Source organism: Mobula hypostoma, chromosome 6, assembly GCF_963921235.1.
Source record: "Mobula hypostoma chromosome 6, sMobHyp1.1, whole genome shotgun sequence".
Classification (NCBI taxonomy): Eukaryota; Metazoa; Chordata; class Chondrichthyes; order Myliobatiformes; family Myliobatidae; genus Mobula; species Mobula hypostoma.
The window spans coordinates 108956063-108972948 of NC_086102.1; the positions used below are offsets into that span (position 1 = coordinate 108956063).

General features: G+C 49.4%; 1 protein-coding gene across 1 annotated transcript in view; it reads right to left on the minus strand.

The window, feature by feature from the left end:
* The window catches only part of plcd4b (phospholipase C, delta 4b), a 74589-nt gene extending 58500 nt beyond the window's left edge, over positions 1 to 16089 (minus strand). The window contains exons 1-4 of the mRNA XM_063049972.1: positions 16076 to 16089; positions 12480 to 12544; positions 9096 to 9254; positions 7661 to 7889 (exon numbers count right to left, since the gene is read on the minus strand). Coding sequence (XP_062906042.1) covers positions 7661 to 7889; positions 9096 to 9254; positions 12480 to 12544; positions 16076 to 16089 — 467 coding nt within the window. The remainder of the gene's footprint in view (positions 1 to 7660; positions 7890 to 9095; positions 9255 to 12479; positions 12545 to 16075) is intronic.
* Positions 16090 to 16886: the final 797 nt, after the last annotated feature.

Below are 16886 nucleotides of genomic sequence, written 5' to 3' on the forward strand. Positions count from 1 at the left end.
CAGAGTGAAGCTCCCTCTACACCATCCCATCACACACTCCCGGGGTCAGACACAGAGTGAAGCTCCCTCTGCACCATCCCATCACACACTCCCAGGGTCAGACACAGAGTGAAGCTCCCTCTACACTCCCATGACACACTCCCAGGGTCAGACACAGAGTGAAGCTCCCTCTACACCGTCCCATCACACACTCCCAGGGTCAGACACAGAGTGAAGCTCCCTCTATACTGTCCCATCACACACTCCCAGGGTCAGACATAGAGTGAAGCTCCCTCTACACCGTCCCATCACACACTCCCAGGGTCAGACACAGAGTGAACCTCCCTCTACACTGTCCCATCACACACTCCCAGGGTCAGACACAGAGTGAAGCTCCCTCTACACCATCCCATCACACACTCCCAGGGTCAGACACAGAGTGAAGCTCCCTCTACACTGTCCCATCACACACTCCCAGGGTCAGACACAGAGCAAAGCTCCCTCTACACCATCCCATCACACACTCCCAGGGTCAGACACAGAGTGAAGCTCCCTCTACACCGTCCCATCACACACTCCCAGTGTCAGACACAGAGTGAAGCTCCCTCTACACCATCCCATCACACACTCCCGGGGTCAGACACAGAGCAAAGCTCCCTCTACACCGTCCCATCACACACTCCCGGGGTCAGACACAGAGCAAAGCTCCCTCTACACCGTCCCATCACACACTCCCAGGGTCAGACACAGAGTGAAGCTCCCTCTACACTGTCCCATCACACACTCCCAGGGTCAGACACAGAGTGAAGCTCCCTCTTCACTGTCCCATCACACACTCCTGGGGTCAGACACAGAGTGAAGCTCCCTCTACACTGTCCCATCACACACTCCCAGGGTCAGACACAGAGTGAATCTCCCTCCACACCATCCCATCACACACTCCTGGGGTCAGACACAGAGTGAAGCTCCCTCTACACTGTCCCATCACACACTCCCAGGGTCAGACACAGAGTGAACCTCCCTCCACACCATCCCATCACACACTTCCAGGGTCAGGGCGGAGTGAAGCTCCCTCTACACTGTCCCATCACACACACCCAGGGTCAGACACAGTGTGAACCTCCCTCCACACCATCCCATCACACACTTCCAGGGTCAGGGCGGAGTGAAGCTCCCTCTACACTGTCCCATCACACACACCCAGGGTCAGACACAGTGTGAACTTCCCTCCACACCATCCCATCACACACTTCCAGGGTCAGGGCGGAGTGAAGCTCCCTTTACACTGTCCCATCACACACACCCAGGGTCAGACACAGTGTGAACTTCCCTCCACACCATCCCATCACACACTGCCAGGGTCAGGGCGGAGTGAAGCTCCCTCTACACCTTTCCATCACACACACACTCCTGGGGTCAGACAGAATGAAGCTCTCTCTTCACCATCCCATCCAAACTCATACAGTCAAGCACAGAGTGAAGTTCTCTCTATACCGTCCTATCACACACGCCTGAGGTCAGGACAGAGTGAACTTTGCTCACGCTGCCCCCTCTGCCGCCCTTCCTGTCCTTCCGGTGCAGCGTGTGGCCTTGGACATTCAGCTCCCAGCTGCATTCATCCTTCAGCCACAGTTCCGCGACATCGTGCCTGACAATCTGTAATAGTGCAACAAGATCATCTACATTATTTCTTATACTCTGTGTATCTAGATTTAACAGTTTGAGTTCTGCATTTGCTATAGCAGTATGGTGGAATTTCCATGATTCAGGGGTGATGAAGTGCGTGAAGTTACCATAACTAAAGGGAAGGTACTTGGGAAACTGAAAGGTCTGAAGGTAGATAAGTAACCCAGACCAGATGGTGTACGCCCCAGCATTCTGAAAGAGGTAGCTGAAGAGATCGTGGAGACATTAGTAATAATCTTTCAAGAATAACTAGATTCTGGAATGGTTCTGGAAGACTGGAAAATTGCAGATTTTAAATTTGCACTCCACTCTTCAAGAAGGGAAAAGGGCAGAAGAAAGGAAACTATAGATGAGTTAGTCTGACCTCAATGGATTGGAAGATGTTGGAGTTGATTATTAAGGATGAGGTCTCGGGGTACTTGGAGACACACGATAAAATAGGCTGTAGTCAGCATGGCTTCCTCAAGGGAAAATCTTGCCTGACAAATCTGTTGGAATTCTTTGAAGAAATAACAGACGGGATAGACAAAGGAGAATCAGTTGATGTTCTGCACATAGAACATAGAATAGTACAGCACAGTACAGGCCCTTTGGCCCACAATGTTGTGCCGACCCTCAAACACTGCCTCCCATATAAGCCCCCACCTTAAATTCCTCTATATACCTGTCTAGTAGTCTCTTGAACTTCACTAGTGTATCTGCCTCCACCACTGACTCAGGAAATGTATTCCACGCACCAACCACTCTCTGAGTAAAAAACCTTCCTCTAATATCCCCCTTAAACTTTCCACCCCTTACCTTAAAGTCATGTCCTCTTGTATTGAGCAGTGGTGCCCTTGGGAAGAGGCGCTGGCTATCCACTCTATCTATTCCTCTTATTATCTTGTACACCTCTATCATGTCTCCTCTCATCCTCCTTCTCTCCAAAGAGTAAAGCCCTAGCTCCCTTAATCTCTGATCATAATGCATACTTTCTAAACCAGGCAGCATCCTGGTAAATCTCCTCTGTACCCTTTCCAATGCTTCCACATCCTTCCTATAGTGAGGCAACCAGAACTGGACACAGTACTCCAAGTGTGGCCTAACCAGAGTTTTATAGAGCTGCATCATTACATCGCGACTCTTAAACTCTGTCCCTCGACTTATGAAAGCTAACACCCTATAAGCTTTCTTATCTACCCTATCCATCTGTGAGGCAATTTTCAGGGATCTGTGGACATGTACCCCCAGATCCCTCTGCTCTTCCACATTACCAAGTATCCTGCCATTTACTTTGTACTCTGCCTTGGAGTTTGTCCTTCCAAAGTGTACTATCTCACACTTCTCCAGGTTGAACTCCATCTGCCACTTCTCAGCCCACTTCTGCATCCTATCAATGTCTCTCTGCAATCTTTGACAATCCTCTACACTATCTACAATACCACCAACCTTTGTGTCATCTGCAAACTTGCCAACCCACCCTTCTACCCCCACATCCAGGTCATTAATGAAAATTACGAAAAGTAGAGGTCCCGGAACAGATCCTTGTGGGACACCACTAGTCACAATCCTCCAATCTGAATGTATTCCCTCCACCACCACCCTCTGCCTTCTGCAGGCAAGCCAATTCTGAATCCACCTGGCCAAACTTCCCTGGATCCCATGCCTTCTGACTTTCTGAATAAGCCTATCGTGTGGAACCTTGTCAAATGCCTAACTAAAATCCATATAGATCACATCCACTGCACTACCCTCATCTATATGCCTGGTCACCTCCTCAAAGAACTCTATCAGGCTTGTTAGACACGATCTGCCCTTCACAAAGCCATGCTGACTGTCCCTGATCAGACCATGATTCTCTAAATGCCCATAGACCCTATCTCTAAGAATCTTTTCCAACAGCTTTCCCACCACAGACGTAAGGCTCACTGGTCTATAATTACCCGGACTATCCCTACTACCTTTTTTGAACAAGGGGACAACATTCGCCTCCCTTCAATCCTCCGGTACCATTCCTGTGGACAACGAGGACATAAAGATCCTAGCCAGAGGCTCAGCAATCTCTTCCCTCACCTCATGGAGCAGCCTGGGGAATATTCTGTCAGGCCCCGGGGACTTACCTGTCCTAATGTATTTTAACAACTCCAACACCTCCTCTCCCTTATATCATCATGCTCCAGAACATCACCCTCACTCATATTGTCCTCACCATCATCAAGTTCCCTGTCATTGGTGAATACCGAAGAGAAGTATTCATTGAGGACCTCGCTCACTTCCACAGCCTCCAGGCACATCTTCCCACCTTTATCTCTAATCGGTCCTACCTTCACTCCTGTCATCCTTTTTTTCTTCACATAATTGAAGAATGCCTTGGGGTTTTCCTTTACCCTACTCACCAAGGCCTTCTCATGTCCCCTTCTTGCTCTTCTCAGCCCCTTCTTAAGCTCCTTTCTTGCTTCCCTATATTCCTCAATAGATCCATCTGATCCTTGCTTCCTAAACCTCATGTATACTGCCTTCTTCCTCCTGACTAGATTTTCCACTCACTTGTCACCCATGGTTCCCTCACCCTACCATTCTTTATCTTCCTCACCAGGACAAATTTATCCCTAACATCCTGCAAGAGATCTCTAAACATCGACCACATGTCCCATAGTATATTTCCCTGCAAAAACATCATCCCAATTCACACCCGCAAGTTCTAGCCTTATAGCCCCATAATTTGCCCTTCCCCAATTAAAAATTTTCCTGTCCTCTTTGATTCTATCCTTTTCCATGATAATGCTAAAGGCCAGGGAGCAGTGGTTACTGTCCCCCAGATGCTCACCCACTGAGAGATCTGTGACCTGACCCGGTTCATTACCTCGTACTAGATCCAGTATGGCATTCCCCTTGGTCAGCCTGACCACATACTGTGACAGGAATCCGTCCTGGACACACTTAACAAACTCTGCCCCATCTAAACCCTTGGAACTAATCAGGTGCCAATCAATATTAGAGAAGTTAAAGTCACCCATGATAACAACCCTGTTATTTTTGCACCTTTCCAAAATCTGCCTCCCAATCTGCTCCTCTGTATCTCTGCTGCTACCAGGGGGCCTATAGAATACCCCCAGTAGAGTAACTGCTCCCTTCCTGTTCCTGACTTCCACCCATACTGACTCAAAAGAGGATCCTGCTACATTACCCACCCTTTCTGTAGCTGTAATAGTATCCCTGACCAGTAATGCCACCCGTCCTCCCCTTTTTCCACCCTCTCTATCCCTTTTAAAGCACTGAAATCCAGGAATATTGAGAATCCATTCCTGCCCTGGTGCCAGCCAAGTCTCTGTAATGCTCACTACATCATAATTCCATGTATGTATCCAAGCTCTCAGTTCATCACCTTTGTTTCTGATGCTTCTTGCATTGAGGTACACACATTTCAGCCCTTCTACCTTACTGTCTTTACACCATTTATTCTGCTTCTCTTTCCTCAAATCCTCTCTATATGTTAGATCTGTCTTTACTCCATGCACTTCTTTCACTGCTCTATCGCTCCGGGTCCCATCCCCCTTGCAAATTAGTTTAAACCCTCCCGAACCATGCTAGCAAACCTACCTGCAAGGATATTGCTCCCCCTCGGGTTCAGGTGCAACACATCCAATCTGTACAGGTCCCACCTTCCCCAGAAGAGATCCCAATGATCCAAAAATCTAAAACCCTGCACCAACTCCTCAGCCACGTATTCAACTGCCATCTCCTCCAATTCTTACCATCACTGTCACGTAGCACTGGCAGCAACCCTGAGAATGCCATCCTTGAGGTTCTGTTCTTCAGCCTTCTGCCTAGTTCCCAAAACTCACATTTCAGGACCTCATCCCTCTTCCTGCCTATGTCATTGGTCCCTACATGTATCACGACTTCTGGTTGCTTTCCCTCTCGTACCAGGATGTCGTGCACCCGGTCAGAGACATCCCAGACCCTGGCACCCCGGAGGCAACAAACCATGCGGGTGTCCTTCTCACGTCCACAAAATCTCCTGTCTGCTCCCCTGACTATAGAGTCTCCAATGACGACAGCTCTCCTCTTCTCCGTCCCACCCTTCTGCACCACCGGGTCAGACTCAGTGCCGGAGGCCCTGCCACCGTGGCTCACACCTGGTCGGTCGTCCCCGCCATCAGTATCCAGGACAGTAAACTTATTATTCAGGGGAATGGCTACAGGGGTGCTCTGCACTACCTGTCTGCTCACCTTCGCTTTCCCCCCTCTGACTGTCACCCAACGACCTGCTTCCGACAGCCTAGGTGTGACTACCTCTCTGTAGCTCTCATCTATGACTGCCTCATTCTCCCTTGTGAGTCGAAGGTCATCCAGCTGCTGCTCCAGATTCCTTACACGGTCTTCCAGATCGGCCAGCCGTATGCACTTCTGGCAGATGTGACTCTGCGGGAGAGGGGCGTTCCCCCAAGACTGCCACATCTCACACGAGAGGCACATCACCGTCTCAGGAGACACTGTAAAAACTAACTGCGAGCTAGCTTGTCCTCCGCCTCTTCTCGTCAAAGCCTCTCGAGTCAAAGACTCCAAGCTCCACTCCTTCACTGGCCCGCTCACTCACTGGCCGCTTCGCTTGAGCTATCCCTCTATTTATCTGTTTGAGCTTTTCAAAATGCTTGGTCACCTGACCTCGATTGCCCACTTGGGTTTACAGAAGGCCTTTGACAAGGTGCCACAGAAGCTACGAGCCCGTGGTATTACAGGAAAGACTCTAGCATGGATAAAGCATTGGCTGATTGGCAGGAGGCAAAGAGTGGAAATAAAGGGAGCCTATTCTGGTTGGCTGCCTGTGACTAGTGGTGTTCCACAGGGGTCTGTGGACTGATTCTTTTTACTTTATATGTCAGTGATTTGGATGATGCAATTCATAGCTTTGTTGTAAAGTTTTCAGAAGATATGAGATAGGTGTAGGGGCAGGTATTGTATTTCTGAGGAAGTAGAGAGGCTACTGAAGGACTTTGACAGATTAGGAGAATGGACGGATGGAATTCAGTGACAGGAAGTGTATGGTCATACTCTTTGGTGGAAGAAATGAAAGGGTTGACTATTTTCTAAATGGAGAGAAAATACAAAAATCAGGGGCGCAAAGGAACTTGGGAGTCCTTGTGCACGATTCCCTGAAGGTTAAGTTGCAGGTTGAATCTGTGATGAGGAAGGCAAATGCAATGTTAGCATTCATTTCAAAAGAGGTTCACAAAAATGGTTCCAGGATTGAAGGGCTTGTCATATGAAGAGCATTTGATGGCGCTGGGCCTGTATTCACTGGAATTCAGAAGAATAAGGGGCAACCTCATTGAAACCTATTGAATGGTGAAAGGCCTTGATAGAGTGGACGTGGAGAGGATATTTCTAATAGTGGAAAAGTTTAGGACCAGAGGACAGAATAGAGAGGCATCCTTTTAGAACAGAGATGAGGAGGAATTTCTTTAGCCAGAGGGTGGTGAATCTGTGGAATTCTTTGCCACAGTCAGCTGTGGAGGCCAAGTCTTTATGTATATTTAAGGCAGAGTTTGATAGATTCTTGATTGGTCAGGGCATGAAGGGATATGGGGAGAAGGCAGGAGATTGGGGCTGAGAGGTTAATTGGATCAGCCATGATGAAATGGCGGAGCAGACTCAATGGGCACAAATAGCCTAATTCTGCTCCTATATCTTATGGTCTAAGCTCCCTCCATACCTTCCCATCACACACTCCCAGTGTGAGAAACAGAAGGAAGCTCCCTCAGCACCATTCCATCACACACTCAGGGTCAGACACAGAGCGAAGCTGCCTCTACACCGTCCCATCACACTTTCCAGGGGTCAGACACACAATGAAACTCTCTCTAAGCTGTCCCGTCACACATTCCAGGGGTCACACACAGAGTGAAGCTCCCTCTACACAGTTCCAATTGCTTCTACCTGAGGGACATCCCAATTCCTCCTGCAAATTTGCAAAAACCAAATTCCCAGTGGAATGAGCTGTAGGGAAGGATATTGGTCGAGCTTTTCTTTCCGGTCCATGTTTTTCACAGTCTCGATGAGCTTGCGTAGACCCTGGATCCAGTGTCCTGCCTCTCGCGGGGAATCAGCCACCAGGTCCAGGTTCCCCCTGCGGCCGCGGAACACCAGGGTGAAGCAGCGCTCGGGGTCAAACTCATCGGCGGTGCTCTGCAGAACCTCAGACTGGTGGCCCTCACGCACCGCCTCGATGTCACTGATGGAAACTGTGGAGGAGGAGAGAAGAGGGGAGCACTGACCCAATTCGGAACTTCCAACAGCCTGTCCTTACTTGTGGGCTTCCCGGGCAGGACACAGCTTACAATGGCCCACACAAGGCCGATCGGGGGCGGGAGGTGCAGGGGAGGAACGGAGAAGGGAAGGTGAAGGGAGAGAGGGATAAAGGTCTAGAGAGGGAGGAAAAGAGTGAAGGGGAGGGAGGGAAGGGGAGAAGTTTCTCTCTCTCTCTCTCTCTCTAATAATCTCTCTTCATCACATTCTTTCATTTCATCTCTCAACTATTTCTTTCTCCTTTACTACCCTATCCTTTCCTCCTCTCCTTTCCTCTCCATCCCCAACCCCATGTCTCCCAAACGTCCCCTCTTTCCTCCCCTTAGCCTCCTCCCTTCCCTCATACTCTCTCCCTCACATTTCCATCTCCAACCTCCCCTCACTATTTCATCATTCTCTCCCTTCTCCCCTACCCCAATATATTTCTCCTGCATCCTCACCATCTCCTCTCCTCCCAACCTCTATTCACCTTCTCCCTTCTCCCACTTCCAATTCCTGCTCCCCTTCTCTCTCTTTCTCTGCTCTCCATCATTGCTGTCACTCCTTCTTTCCCCATCTCTCCTTCACCCTCCATCTCCCCCCTCTCCCACCACTGCCCTTTCCTTCTCTCCTCCCTCATCCCCACTTCTCTACCTCACTCCTCTCAGAATAATTTCCCCTCTCCCTCTATCTCCCCCGTGCTCCTCTGACTTCCTCAGCTCTCTGTGATCCCCTTTCCCCCACCCACTGCTTTTCTCTGCCGTCCCTTCCCTCCCTCTCTCACTGTTCGCACCTCCTCCACCCCTCACTCTCTGGCCCTCGCTGTGTCTCCTCTTCTGCCATCTACTCCCCCTTTTCTGCCTAACCCCTCTCCTCCCTCCCTCCTACCTACCCCTTCCTCAACCCTTCTCTGTGCCCACTTCTCCTTCTTCTCCCTCTAACTGCCCTTTCTCTCAGCCCCTCTCTCTACCTCTCTCTTAACCCTTTTTCCACTCCCCCTCACCTCACTCACCCTCCCTTCCCTGACCAACCTTCTCGTGTGCCCTCTTCCTCTCCACCCAGTCTCTGCGCCCTCCCTTCCCCCATCCTCTCCCCACTCCCTCTGCTCCCCTCTCCCCACACACCTCCCCTCCCCACTAACCCCTGGGCCCGCAGGGACTCACAGCTGTTGCGGGGGTTGCCGGATTTCTTGGACTGGTACCAGATACTCATGCAGTCCTCCTGCAGTTTGAAGTATCTCGGCCTCTTCCAGCTCCGGGACTTCACCTTCCTCATCACCGCCCCACCCAGCATTGCCCGGAGGTCCTCGTCGACCGGCAGCCCTGCCCACAGGCACAACGGTTAGAACAGCCCTCAGCAACCTGCCGTCCGATATCTGGGGTGGCAAGCTCCCGAGACAGCTTAAACAGCAACAACCACATCCTCAAGGTCACTAAGACCAGGGTGGTGATTGTGGACTTCAGGGAGGGGAAGCTGAGGGAACATGCACCAGTCCTCATCGAGGGGTTAGGTGTGGAAAGGAAGAGCAGTGCCAGGTTTCTGGGTGTCAACATCTCTGAAGGTTTATCTCTGTCCTGGGCTCAACATATCGATGCAATTGCAAAGCGCGAACATGAGCAGTTGGGCTTCGTTGGAGCTTGAGGAGGTTTGGACTGTCACTAAGGACTGTAGCAAGTTCTTACAAATGTATTGTGGGGACCATTCTGACTGGTTGTATCACTGTCTGGTATAGAGCTCCAATGCACAGGATCAGGTAAAGCTGCAGAGAGTTGTAAACTCAGCCAGCTCCATCATAGAAACATAGAAACATAGAAAATAGGTGCAGGAGTAGGCCATTCGGCCCTTCGAGCCTGCACCGCCATTTATTATGATCATGGCTGATCATCCAACTCAGAACCCAGCCTTCCCTCCATACCCCCTGACCCCTGTAGCCACAAGGGCCATATCTAACTTCCTTTTAAACATAGCTAATGAACTGGCCTCAACAGTTTGCTGTGGCAGAGAATTCCACAGATTCACCACTCTCTGTGTGAAGAAGTTTTTCCTAACCTCGGTCCTAAAAGGCTTCCCCTCTATCCTCAAACTGTGACCCCTCGTTCTAGACCTCCCCAACATCGGGAACAATCTTCCTGCATCTAGCCTGTCCAATCCCTTTAGGATCTTATACGTTTCAATCAGATCCCCCCTCAATCTTCTAAATTCCAACGAGTACAAGCCCAGTTCATCCAGTCTTTCTTCATATGAAAGACCTGCCATCCCAGGAATCAATCTGGTGAACCTTCTTTGTACTCCCTCTATGGCAAAGATGTCTTTCCTCAGATTAGGGGACCAAAACTGCACACAATACTCCAGGTGTGGTCTCACCAAGGCCTTGTACAACTGCAGTAGTACCTCCCTGCTCCTGTACTCGAATCCTCTCGCTATAAATGCCAGCATACCGTTCGCCTTTTTCACCGCCTGCTGTACCTGCATGCCCACTTTCAATGACTGGTGTATAATGACACCCAGGTCTCGTTGCACCTCCCCTTTTCCTAATCGGCCACCATTCAGATAATAATCTGTTTTCCTATTTTTGCCACCAAAGTGGATAACTTCACATTTATCCACATTAAATTGCATCTGCCATGAGTTTGCCCACTCACCCAACCTATCCAAGTCACCCTGCATCCTCTTAGCATCCTCCTCACTGCTAACACTGCCACCCAGCTTCGTGTCATCCGCATGGACACTAACCTCCCCAGCATTGAGGACATCTTCAAAAGCCGATGTCTCAAGATGGCAGCATCCATCATTGAGGCCCCTCACCATCCGGGGCATGCCCTCTTCTCATTATTACCGTCGTATATTCTTATTGTCATTTTAATGTATCACACTGAAATGCCGCCAAGAAACGACGAATTTCCTGACATAGGTCAGTGATAATAAGCCTGAGACTGAGAGTGGCGTCATTGCGGATAGCGTAGAAGGCTGCCGAAGGACAGCTCGGTTGCAGATATGGTCAGAGAAATGGCAGATAGAACATAGAATACTGCACAAAATGCTGGAGGAACTCTGCAAGAGGAGTAGGATCTATGGAGAAAAATCGGGCGGGACTGGAAAGGAAGGGGGAAGAAGCCAGAATAAGATGGTGGGGGAAGGGAAGGAGAACAAGCTGTCAAGTGCTAAAAGGGAGAAGGTGGGGAAAGGGTGATGGAGTGAGAAGCTGAGAGGTGATAGGTGGAAGAGGTAAAGGGCTGAGCAAGAAGGAATCTGATAGGAAAGGAGAGGGGACAGTGAGAGAAGGGAGGTGGAGCACCAGAAGAGGTGATGGGCAGCTGAGGAGGAGAGAAAGGGTACGAGCGCCTGCCACTTCCGCCCTGGAAAAAAGTCTCTGGCAATCCACCTGATCTATGCATCTTATCATATTGCACATCTCTATCAAGACACCTCTCATCCTTCTTCTCTCCAACCAGAAAAGCCCTAGCTCACTCGACCTATCCCCATAAGACATGCTCTCTAATCCAGGCAGCACCCTGGTAAATCTCCTCTGCACCCTCTCTAAAGCTTCCACATCCTTCCTATAATGAGGCACGCAGGACTGAACACAGTACTCCAAGTGTAGTCTAACCAGGGTTGTATAGAGATGCAACATTGCTTTGCGGAAGGTCAAATATAAGGAGGAAATACACAGTTAATAGCAAGAACTTTAACAGTGTTGATGTACAGAGGGATTTTGTGGTCTAAGTCCATAACTGCGTAGGTTGGCGGTATGGTAAGGAAGGCATATAGCGTGCTTGCCTTTATTTGTCGAAATAGTGACTTCAAGAGTAAGGAAGTTAGATTGCAGCTATAGTTTGACCACACCTGGTCACCCCATTATAGGAAGGATGTGGAAGCTTTGCAGAGGATTGATGTTGTTCCTCTCCACGCCTTGGGCACATTCGGTGGCAACCTTATTGTTTCCTCAGAATTTGTTTTTTTTACGAGGCCAAGTTGCTAGCTCGTCGCTCAACCCAGTCTGATGGAAAGCGTGCAAGAAGCCAACCGGATTTGAACCCAGGACCCCTCAGCTTGAAGTCCAGTGCAGGTGCCACTACACCACTGGGTGGCTTAGGAGCGGGCACATAAGAGGTTTACCGGGATGCTGCCTGGATTACGGGGCATGTGCTATCATGAGAGGTTGGACTTACCGGGGTTGTTTTCTCTGGAGCGGCAGAGGCTGAGAAATGACCAATAGGTATTTTATAAGATTACCATAGGCATAGATAGAGTAGACAGAATATTTTTCCCAGGGTTGAAATGCCTAATACTAAAGGGCATGTATTTAAGGTGAGAGTTGATAAGTTCAACGGAGAATTGCAGGACAAGATACTTTAATCACAAAGAGTAGTGGGTGCCTGGAGTGTTCTGCCAGGTGGTGGTGGAAACAGGTACAATGAAGGCGTTTAAGAAGCCGTTAGGTAAGCACATAGATGTGCGGGGAATGGAGGAGTATTAGAAGGAATTAGTTTGTCGCCGACCCGCTCCGCGCCCCCACCCCACGCTGGACTCAGTGGTCAGGTACTCACGCATGCTGGCCCAGGAAGACGCCATTGGCACCGGTGCAGATTCCAAGGCAGGCGGGCAGCCGGAAGGACAGGCGGGATTGGGAATGGTCAAGGGTGTTCCTAAAACAACCGACACAGCCCGGTCATTGGCAGGCAGCCCCTAGAATCACCAACCCCTCACCAGCCAACGAGCAGACCCATCAACCCATCAACCTCTGCTAGCTCAGTCAAAACTCCCTCCTGTCACTTCCTTCTCCCTGCTCTGTCCCCACCCCCCCAGCTCCAGGACCTCCTGGACCCCCCGCCTTAGGGGGCTGCTCCCACCTCTCCTTCAGACCACCCACTCTGAGATCAAGGGCCAAGGCCCCACCATCTGTCCTCTGCACTTCTCCAGGTCTCTATGGCTGCAGACAGTTTCTCCAGTGAGCAGTTAACCTGGTGGTGTTTAACTGAGAGAGACGATAACATTTAGTTTTATTTGTCACAGATTCATAGAATGCTGCAACATGGAAACAGGCCTTTTGGCCCATCTACTCCATACTGAACTGTTATTTTTCCTAGTTCCATTGACCCACACCATAGCCCTCCATACCCCTCCTATCGATGCACCTATCCAAACTCCTCTTAAATGTTGCGATCAAATCCACAACCACCACTTCCACTGGCAGCTTGTTCCACACTCTCACCACATCCTCTAAGAGAAGAAGCTCCCCCTCATGTTCTCTTTAAATACTTCACCCTTCCCCCTTAACCCATGACCTCTTGTCCTGATCTCACCCAAACCTCAGTGGAAAAAAACTTGCTTGCATTTGCCCAATCTATAGCCCTGAAAATTTTGTATACTTCAGTCAAATCTCTCCTCATTCTCCTGCGCTCCAGGGAATAAAGTTCTAAACTATGCAACCTTTCCCTATAACTCAGGTCCTCACATCCTGGCAACATCCTTGTAAATTTTCTCTGCACTCATTCAGTCTTACTGACATCTTTCCTGCAAGTCAATGAACATTGACACATTGAAAATACAAAGAAATCTGTTGTTTGCGTCAATGACCAACACAGCCTGAGGATATGCTGGGGGCGGCCCACAAGTGTCTCCGTGCTTCCAATGCCAACACAGTATGCCCAAAACTCACTAACCCTAGCCTGTACTTCTTTGGGATGTGCGAGGAAGTCGGAGCACCTGGAAGAAACCCCCGCAGTCACAGGGAGAACGTAGAAACTCCTTACAGACAGTAATGAGAATCGAACCTGGATTGTGGCACTGTAATATTGTTAGCTAAATGCTACACACACGTGCCATCTAAATAACGCTCACCCACTCTGTACAACCCCAGCTATTCACTGCAAAAGGGGCTCAGCAAAGATACTGCACCTTGTCACCATGTCAATATCAATATGCTGCTGCCCTGTTCATTCCCCAGTACCCGATCTACCTGCATCTCCAGCTGAGTCGCAGTGAGATCATGGGCTGTGTGCTCTTTTTCTCTCCCCTCCCTCCCTCTTACTCTCCCTCCTTCTCTTTATCTCTTTCTTTCTCTCTTTTTCTGACATTCTCTCTGTGTCCTTCTTACTTTTTCTGTCTCTCTGTCTCTACGTGTGTGTGTCTCTCTCACTCTGTCACCAGCCTGTCAGCTCAATCATGCTCCAGAGAAGGGGGGTGGGGGACAAAAATCTCTTTAGTTTACATTGATGGAGAGTCACACTGTGGGATGGGCAATACTGAAGGAGGGTCATACCGTGGGAGGGTCACATTGTGGGAGGGGCATACTGTGGGAGGACGGTACTGAGGCCAATATTCATCCTCCAACTAACAATAATGGAATAGGTCACATGGACACTGTGGACTCTTGCTGTGTAAGGGATTTGTGGAGTTTCCCATGATACACAAGTGAAATCACTTCTTTAGATGAAAGGCACGACAGAAATGCAGACCCTTCACCCTGGTTGCTCATTGGGTCTCTCGGTTCTCCACAGGGAACTGACTGTGCCTCACCTGAGGAACGGGTGTCTCTGGCAGTGACGCATTCCATCAAGCCTGCTCCAGGTACGCAGACCGTCTCCGGAACGATGTCCCCCATCCTCACAGCGTCCTAACCAGAGGGGAAGGAGTGCTGGGAAATCTCGGGAAGTTTCCAGCAGATTTCTACAGCTGTATCATCGAGATCAAGACTGCCTGGTAAGGAGGCTCTATTGTATAGGATGGCAAGAGGGTCATAGACAGCCAGCTCCATCATGAGCACAACTCTCCCCACTATCTTCAAGAAGGAGTACCTCAAGCTAGCGGCATCCATCGTTAAAGACCCTCCCCACCTGCAACATACCCTCTTCTTACTACCATCAGGTCTTCCCTCCCTTTTCAGTCCTGGCCAAGGGTTTTCGTGCAAAACGTCGACTGTTTATCCCTCTCTATAGATGCTGCCTGACCTGCTGAGTTCCTCCAGCATTTTGTGAGTGTCTAGGCAGGAACTAATTAGCCCGAGCGAGCGGTTTGTGAGCTTGTCTCCAGCCTGCTGATTTAACCCCTCACACACCACACAAACTATCTTGCTTCAAGCCTTTCCCTTTAAGTCGGTGCCGGGGTGCGGGGTGTGGGAAGTAGGTGATGAGCCCAGTTCTGTCCCTGAACAACAGTCCCCTTCCACTCCCCCTGTCCAACCCTCACATGCTGAACCTGATCCACTTAATTATATCCCTTCATCAGTCTTCAGTCCGACCTGTCAGGGTGCAAGGACATTGCTTAAAATATTCATGAGACTGTGCAGTACACGGCAACTGGTGGAGAGAGAGAGAGAGAGAGAGGGGGGGGGAGAGAGGGAGAGAGAGAGAGAGAGAGGGGGAGAGAGGGAGAGAGAGAGATAGAGAGAGAGATAGAGAGAGAGAGAGAGAGGGAGAGAGAGAGGGGGGCAGAGAGGGAGAGAGAGAGAGATAGAGAGAGAGAGAGAGATAGAGAGAGAGATAGAGAGAGAGAGAGAGAGAGGGAGAGAGAGAGGGGGGCAGAGAGGGAGAGAGAGAGAGATAGAGAGAGAGAGAGAGTGTGCGAGAGAGAGGGGGGAAGAGAGGGAGAGGGGGAGAGGGGGAGAGGGAGGGAAGGAAGGTCAAGCATAGTTCAGCAAGCGAAACATGGGCTGTGAATACACAGATACACGCACAAGCATACACATATTGTGATACATGCACATGTGAGAGATCTTTCTCTCTGTCAGTCTGTCTCCTTCTCTGTCTCTCTATTTCTCTCTCTCCCTCACACACACATACACACACAACATGAAATGTAGCATACAGCACAAGCGACTGAAAGATCAGGTTCAATTCCCACCACCGTCTGTAAGGAGCTTGTTCCCTCTCCCCATGACCGTGTGGGTTTCCTCCCACATATCAAAGACATACAGATTAGTCCACGTAAGCATGCTATGATGGTGCCGGAAGCTTGGCAACAGTTATGGGCTGCCCCTAACACAATCCTCGGAGTGTGTTGGTCATTGACGCAAAGGGTGCATTTCACTGTAGGTTTCAAAGCACATGTGACAAATAAAGCTAATCTTACCTTATACCCAGAGCGAGCCATGGTTAAATAATGCATACAGACCTGTGGGTGTAAGACCAGCACTCACCCGTGGAGTATGTGCCCCATTGAGGGAGGCGCGGAGGAAAGTGCCCTTCACAGGACCATGGCTGGATGTGAGCACTGCTGCATCTTGTCCACACCCAGACTCAGCTGCTGAGTTAACTGGAGAAATTGATCGGTGCTGTTTGCTAGTCAGCTGGAGAAAGTCCGGGCCAAACCTTAGAGCAAATACGTCAGTCTTGTGTGGCCTGCCACATTAACAGGAACCAGAGTGGCCTCGTATATAATTAATAAGGTATTTTCTCCTTACATGCCAGAGTGCTTTGTGTGTCTCTTTCATTGAGTCATATTCTTTACAGCATCAGGAAATGGCCACTCAGCCCATCCTGTCTATGCCAGCTCTTTGGAAGCTTCTTCTCAACTCTCTGCTCAGTCCCTGTAGACTTGCAATTTTGATTAATAATTCAGTAATTCAAAGTACAAAGTAAATTTATTATCAAGGCACGTATATATCACCATATATCACCTGACAGTCGTTTTCTGGCAGACGTTCACAGAAGATACAAAGAAATACAATAGAATCAATGAAAAACTACACACAAAGACTGACAAATGAACAATGTGTAAAATAAGACAAACTGCAAATGCAAAAAAAAATAAAAACAATGAATAAATAAATAGGAAATAATATTGAGTTGTAGAGTCCTTAACCATGAGTCTGTAGATTGTGGAATCAGTTCAATGTTGTGGTGAGTGAAGTCATTCAGGGCGGTTCAGGAGTCCGATGCTTGTAGGGTACAGTAATAACTGTTTCTGAAGCTGGAGGCATAGGACCAAAGGCTGCTGTAACTGTAAGAAGGGAG